The 7,559-nt window shown below is 44.0% G+C and overlaps 1 protein-coding gene and 1 pseudogene across 1 annotated transcript; both read left to right on the plus strand.

Annotated features, from left to right (window-relative positions):
- LOC130378858 (histone-lysine N-methyltransferase PRDM9-like) overlaps window positions 1-2,133 on the plus strand; it is a 3,831-nt pseudogene extending 1,698 nt beyond the window's left edge.
- Window positions 2,134-3,824: 1,691 nt separating this feature from the next.
- Window positions 3,825-7,347, plus strand: LOC130378859 (G2/M phase-specific E3 ubiquitin-protein ligase-like). The gene is made up of 4 exons (XM_056585466.1): window positions 3,825-4,214; window positions 4,436-4,653; window positions 5,330-5,642; window positions 7,314-7,347. Exons 1-4 carry the CDS (start codon window positions 4,081-4,083, stop codon window positions 7,345-7,347), a joined length of 699 nt encoding a protein of 232 aa, XP_056441441.1. The 5' UTR covers window positions 3,825-4,080.
- The last annotated feature ends 212 nt before the right edge of the window (window positions 7,348-7,559 follow it).

Below are 7,559 nucleotides of genomic sequence, written 5' to 3' on the forward strand. Positions count from 1 at the left end.
TACTGTGGAGACGGTGGCCTTCCCATTGGAACACACTTTGGACCCTACGAAGGACACAGGACAGATGAAGAGGGAGCCCTGGAGAGTGGATACTCCTGGGAGGTCAGTGTGTTTGTATTCATTTATTTTGATCTAGTCTTGTGTGTGTGCTTGTGTGTTTATTGGATGGCATAGAGTCTGATTAACACATTTCTCCAGATCTACAAGAGCAGACACAATGATTACATTGATGCAAAGAGAGAGACACTTTCTAACTGGATGAGGTAGGACCCTATTCACTTTTATACCATCTACTGCATGAATAATGTTCACAATTTTCTTACTTACATTACTTGATTGATAACATTTATATTTCTCCATGTCTGTTATCTGATTAGATCCACAATATTTTCTGTGTTGCTATGACATATGCAGAAGATACACTGTAAAGGTGTGTTGACGTACCTGTCTGTGTGTTAGGTACGTCAATTGTGCTCGTAATGAAGAGGAACAGAACCTAATAGCGTTTCAGCACAAAGGAGGGATTCTGTATCGCTCCTGTGGCCTCGTGACTTCAGGAGCAGAGCTCTTGGTCTGGTATGGGGACGAATACGCCAGACATCTGGGAATCGGATTTGATCGACTGTGGAACAACAAGAGCTCTACTAAGGTCTGCCTTTCTGTCAGGGTTTGGTTTCTATGCGGCACTTCATGACCACATCTCTCATTTTAATTCAAAAGAGCTTGGACAATAAACATCTACATTAACAAAGCAGTCAAGAAATTATACAGGAAATAGTAAAGTTTTAACATAAATTTAAATATAATAAACAAAAGATGACAACATAATAGGAAATATATTCTTACTTGGAAAAATGTCTCAATGAAAAATATACAGTACCATGGAGGTTTCAAAAAAACAATCCAATTATACAAATTCAGGTATGCTTGATTAGGATGTGCAGCCTTATCAAGCCCCAAAGCCTAAAGCACCTGACTCTGACCAGGTGAGGCTGCTTAAACCAGCCATCAGCAGCACTCTCAAAAATAAAATACATATGACTCTCTCTTTCTCCTAGGAGGGAAATCCCAGCTGACACCAGCACAGGCTTTCCCCTGTCCCGAGTGTCCGTACTCCTACACGTCTCAGATCTTCCTCCACAAACACATGAAGAGGAGCCATGGCGACCTGTACGGCCGACTGCTGAGGAGTGGAGAAATCAAGGTGGAGCCTAGTCTCCTCCCATACGTCGCAGCCTCCTATCAAGAACCGATCGGAGCCTCCCCGGGAACCGTCCAAAGCACAAGCCAGATTCCAGCAGAAGGAGCCGGACGCCACAGATGTGAGAAGTGCAGTAAAACCTTTAGTCGCTCTGATAGTCTGAAGAGACACCAGCGCATCCACACGGGAGAGAAACCATACCACTGTAAACAGTGTGGGAAAACATTTAGTCAGTCTGGTCATCTGACTGTACACCAGCGCATCCACACAGGAGAGAAACCATACCACTGTCAACAGTGTGGGGAAACATTTAGTCTATCTGGTGATCTGAAGAAACACCAGCGCATCCACACAGGAGAGAAACCATACCACTGTAAACAGTGTGGGAAAACGTTTAGTAGATCTGATACTCTGAAGGAACACCAACGCATCCACACAGGAGAGAAACCATACCACTGTAAACAGTGTGGGAAAACATTTAGTCAATCTGGTCGTCTCAAGCGTCACACACAACTTCACAGAGGAGTCTCCACCCAAACAACCATGTGAAGAAACTAAATGGTTCCCAGACATCTGTTATTCAGATCTAATCGAACATGGTCCTTGCTGTTATATGTTAAAAGGGCACATGAACGGTTAATTGTTTATCTTATCAACTTTATGTATTTATTTATATTCATGTCTGTATGAGTGAAGGTTTTTACCCGAAAAATAGTTTGAGAGAGATAATGTTAACTGAATTATTCTCTGACGTCATTGTTATATTTATTACATTTGTATGTATTTATTTATTTATCCTGTAGAAATTCAAATAAAATCAGATATGCAGTGTTGAGATGTCTGGTTTTGTCTGGATAGAATAGATGCAGTCCAACATGTTGGTGAATTATATTTGATATGCTGTTATGTATAACGTAGAATTCAAAGGATGAGCTGAGGTCCCGTTACTGACCACCAGAGGGAACCACAGCTACCACGAAGATGTTCCCCTTCCCCGGATTCAGTGACATTTTGAATTAATTATTGATAATTATGTTTCAATCTTCCAATAATAATTACTATTCACCGTCCTTCAATGGAAGTGAGAAAAAAAAGGATGTCTGATTTAAACCGTTGAAGAGGCCTGTGATTTGGTAGGCTAATACAGTGAACAAATGATAGATATATCAACCAGTGGCGGTGGGTCAATAGAGGGCGCTAGGGCGCCGCCCCTCCGTGAAATATTCACTTCAATATACAAAGCTGCAAACTTGTCGCTTTTCTGCGACAATCGCCGTTTTCTTGGTCTATTTGGTCATTCACGTGAATCGTGCAGAACCGGAGAGTTTTGTTTTTTGGGGGGGGGGGGGGGGGTCCAGAATTGCGAAAAATTATAAGTATAAAAAAAACATACAAACTGGTAAGCTTTTCCCACCATCGTATTGGTTTAAATTTAAATAAGCCATTTTTTTAAGCCAATCGTGAAAAGGCCGACAGTCGGCTGACTGGATCTGGCACTCAAATTGTCTTGACCCCGGTGGAGGAGCTGTTAATAAACATAAAATCAGGGCGCCCTGGCATGGAGGGGGTACCTGGAGGTAGCCCATGGAAAGCCAAGAAGGCCACAATCCGGCCCTAGAATGGCGCGGTAAAAGTGCAAAACCGCACGGAAACCGTACGGATTCCGTGCGGTTTGGCAAGAATTCCGTACGGAAACCGTATGAGTTCCGTACGGTTTTGAATGACTAATAGCCGCGGCTATTAGTCATTCACTCCGGCTATTAGTCATTCACTCCGGCTATTAGTTATTCACTCCGGCTATTAGGTATGCAGAACGAGCCCCTCCCTCTTCTTTGCTTGACCACTAAGTTTGAAGGCTGTCTAACCAATCAGTGAAGAGAAATACCAGACTAAAGTAACGCATTGTCGAGACTAGAGCTGCAGTGCCTCCATGTTTCGCCGTAACATAAAGCTGTGTTGTCTTTACTAGTTTCACTGCAATGTAATGACCACCACTAGCTAGTGGAAAATACATTTGTGTCTAGTACAGTGTTATGTTAGGCTATAATTGTGATGGCAAAATGTGCGAAATAGCCGTCAATATTCGGGGGTGTCCACATCCCTCGATTGTTGCGTGTCCCCCGATCTAAATGTTCTCAATATGGCATTTCACTATTATATATATATTCCGTTGCGTGGCTGTCCTGGGAGAGCCGTATACGCAGCGTGACTATGACTTTCCGAGCGGATCATGGGGGGCTCTTCAATCATTTATTGAGGGGGGACCGACCAGAGAGTTCTGTACCCTCCTCATCGACCAAATACAGAACTTCTTTATATCTGAAGGTCCTGAGGGCAACACAACCCTGGCCCTGAACAGTGTTGGTAAGCTTTGAATTTAATTTATGGTATTGGGCGTTGCAATTTAGAGTTTTTAACATGCATTTAAAATGAGCAACAAACTTTAATAACCTTGTGCTTTTCCCCTTATCACAGCATTGCAGAAAGGACAGTACAGGCTGGTGGGGAAGATGATTGCCCTCTGCCTGGTGCAGGGGCAGGTCTCTCCGAGATTCCTATCACAGCGCCTCTACATACAGGTTTGTAAGCTGTCCCCTCTTCCTGCCAAGCTCCAAAAGGCAAGTAAATGGTTAATGTTAATTGAAACCACTTTTTGGAGAAGTGTTTTTGTGTCAAGATACTGTGTGGTGTGCTCTATAGTGTACTGATGTTGAATTTCATTGTATGATTTATGTCATACACATATGTCAATGCATTCTTTACTGTTAGAAGATAATTTGTGCCATGAAAGTGCTTAGAAATCCCAAATAATGATTATTGTTCCTAATGTATGATATTAGATTGCAGATGCCACACATGTGGAAGGTGCCAGGGAGGCTATGGAGGAGGCCACAGACGAGCTCTCCCTCATGGGCTCCTTCTCCTTTGTGCGGAGCCTCCCGCATAGGGATGAGCTGCTGGGGGCAGCCCTCAACTTCCTCACAGAGGGCCGTATTTTGACTGCTCTCAATCAGTAAGTGGAGCTTGGAATTGACTATTTAATGGACTGAGACCTTTGTGTTGGAGTGAAAAGTTATCATGTGTTCCAAAATAATCTAAATTTATATTAATTGAAAGGATTCCTTGTCTAATTGATTTTTATCTTCACATTATGTACAATGGAGTAGGCTGGAACAGGCTTCAGAGCAACAGACCTTATATTTTCTATGATCTATTATCTCATTGATTTTACAGATTCAAAGAAGGGTTGGAGACCTTCGGGATTCTAGCTCTTTTGAGGATCCACCATGAGGAGCTCAAGGGGGTCTTCATGGACACACCTGAGCCGCTGCTGGCCTCCCGGTTGGAGTCCACATTCATGACGTCCTACCTGTCTGAGCCGGGCTCCAATCGGAGGAGGAAGGAGGCCAGGACCCTTATATATTGGAGGGACTGGCTGATCGAGGTGGAGGGTAAGGAAGTGTTTCTATCTACAACCCTTATCTATCTAATTGTTCTTTGTTAATATATGCTTATTCTGAATTTGATGCCAGCAACACAATTCAAAACAGGGGACCACCAAAGAGGAAAGCTGTAGAATGCTCAAAAAACAACAATGTTCAACTGTTTCAACATTAGTAACTGGTAACAGGTGATATTATCATGAATGGATATAAAAGGGGCATCCTGTAGAAGTTAAGTCTTCACAAACAATAATGGGTCACAATACACAAAGGAAAAATACAAGACTGTTTACAGCTCTGCATGAATGAACAAATGCACACATGAAAAATATTTACTATTTGATTTGTGAACCTAGGCATACCTGTAAATACAGCACTGCATAGGGAATTATAGTGAACCGATTGTGACAGAACCAGCATAACACATTTTATATTTTTTTCGAAAGAATGACACTATTAGTGCACACTTAGGGTTAAACAAGGACTTTTGAACATTTCTATTGTGATCTGAGAAATGCAACATAAACCAACATAAAACATAACCTTAATTTCTCTGCTGAGATTAATAAAGTATATCTTATCTTAACTAAGGACGACGAAAGATTGGCACATGTCAGGCAGTGTAAAATTCCTGTTAATGTTCACATGCGGTCGTTCTTACAAGTTATCTCTTATGTACTAACAGATGGAGATACGAGTCTCACCCTGGGGGCGGTTCTGGCGTTTGCCACGGGCCTCAAAAGGATTCCTGCTGTGGGTTTTCCCATCGGACCCCGGCTTGAATTCCTCCATGAGGAAGATGGACCGGCCCTTTTCCCCACGGCCAATACCTGTTCCCTGGTCCTCAGGCTACCGGTGTATCCGGAGTACAATCGATTTAAGGAGGCCATGGAGGAAGGTGCCCAACCCCGTGGAAGGACGCTTGGAGTGCTCCCCCACACACACACAGGGAAGGACGCTTGGAGTGCCCCACACACACAGGGAAGGACGCTTGGAGTGCCCCCACACACACACACACACACACACAGGGAAGGACGCTTGGAGTGCCCCACACACACACACACACACAGGGAAGGACGCTTGGAGTGCCCCCACACACACAGGGAAGGACGCTTGGAGGGCCCCCACACACACACACACACACACAGGGTAGGACGCTTGGAGTGCCCCCACACACACACAGGGAAGGACGCTTGGAGTGCCCCACACACACACAGGGAAGGACGCTTGGAGTGCCCCCACACACACACACACAGGGAAGGACGCTTGGAGTGCCCCCACACACACACACACACACACACACACACAGGGAAGGACGCTTGGAGTGCCCCCACACACACACACACACACACACACAGGGAAGGACGCTTGGAGTGCCCCCACACACACACACACACACACACACACACAGGGAAGGACGCTTGGAGTGCTCCCCCACACACACACAGGGAAGGACGCTTGGAGTGCCCCCACACACACACAGGGAAGGACGCTTGGAGTGCCCCACACACACACAGGGAAGGACGCTTGGAGTGCCCCCACACACACACACACACAGGGAAGGACGCTTGGAGTGCCCCCACACACACACACACACACACACAGGGAAGGACGCTTGGAGTGCCCCCACACACACACACACACACACACACACACCTTTTTTCCCACTCATGACCTGCACCTTGACGTGGTGAGTGGGCTTTCCACCAAGCCAGGTCAAACTATTGTGTTCCAGACTCACTATGTTAAAGGTAAACAAAAACAAATGTCTGACTGCAACAAAGTGCTCTATCTCTGTAAAGTACAGTGGGGAATTACAAAAGTCCTACATGGTTGAACTGTATCTTCCAAATGTTACAGACAGACTTCTCAGTGACTTGGCTGAATTCATTGGCTTGGCTGCGTTCTGTTCCTGTTGTGGTAATAAGAAGTAGAGCCCCCCCATCTTCATCTGCCTGCAGCTGCCTTCTCCAGGTCAACTTCGTCCTGAATGGGCTTCCTTCCAATCGGGCCCTGCTCCTCACATTAAGCATAGCCCAACTTTACCAAGACGCAGATGTTTTTTTCACTGCTATCCCTCAATAAAGTTTCTTTGATGTGTTGTTAATTATGTATGACTAATGCTGCCCTACTGCGTGAAAGGTGTGAAAACTTTGGGATAGCTTATGGTCATGATGTTTACGTTGAGAAATATGTAGTAGGCCTACTGCTTAGAAATTAATTTTTATGAAGCTTGTTTATATGCTATTTCCCATGATTTCATTGCTGTGAGTTGTGAAGATTATACAAATAAATAGTAAATGCGCTGAATCAGAATACTCATTTCCCATGATGATATATTAACATTGCATTGCTGCAAGATTTGTGAAGATTATACAAATACATTTTAAATCCGCTGAATCAGAATACTCTATCAAAACTTTAGTGATGGATTGTAAATGCCCTTACCGAAGTACTGTACAATAAGTGCAATTTGGAGGTACACTTGTATTTCACTTGAGTATTTAATTAAACCGACTTATCTCCAGATGTTTGCGATAAACTGGAGGATGACGGTAGAAAATCCTAAAAAATAAATGATTGAAGAGCCCCCCATGATCCGCTCGGAAAGTCATAGTCACGCTCATTACAGGTGTTTTTAAAATGCGTATACGGCTCTCACATGACAGCCACGCAACGGACACATCATCTTACATCATTTGATGAATTGCTGTATTAAACCAGCAAACCATCGCAAGGAAATGTAACAAAGCTGTAGCTGAAAGATTCATCCACAAACATCAGAATAGAAAAACACTGGCAGGGACCATTTTAGCGCATAATGACTACTGCTGCCTATGCTTGTGGCAGTAATGCAATTCTGCTGAATTATTTGGAGGACTTATAGCCTACTTGTAGTGAAGTATTTTTAACAG

The sequence above is a fragment of the Gadus chalcogrammus genome, unplaced genomic scaffold (assembly GCF_026213295.1).
Source record: "Gadus chalcogrammus isolate NIFS_2021 unplaced genomic scaffold, NIFS_Gcha_1.0 GACHA106, whole genome shotgun sequence".
In the NCBI taxonomy this organism is placed as follows: Eukaryota; Metazoa; Chordata; class Actinopteri; order Gadiformes; family Gadidae; genus Gadus; species Gadus chalcogrammus.

What these genes read in the sequence shown, in the direction of transcription:
- LOC130378859 (XM_056585466.1), top strand. Translation starts at nt 4,081, where the DNA reads ATGGAGGAGGCCACAGACGAGCTCTCCCTCATGGGCTCCTTCTCCTTT. An exon ending in ATTTTGACTGCTCTCAATCA is followed by an intron (nt 4,215 to 4,435) that starts GTAAGTGGAGCT and finishes TTGATTTTACAG; the next exon opens with ATTCAAAGAAGGGTTGGAGA. An exon ending in CTGGCTGATCGAGGTGGAGG is followed by an intron (nt 4,654 to 5,329) that starts GTAAGGAAGTGT and finishes ATGTACTAACAG; the next exon opens with ATGGAGATACGAGTCTCACC.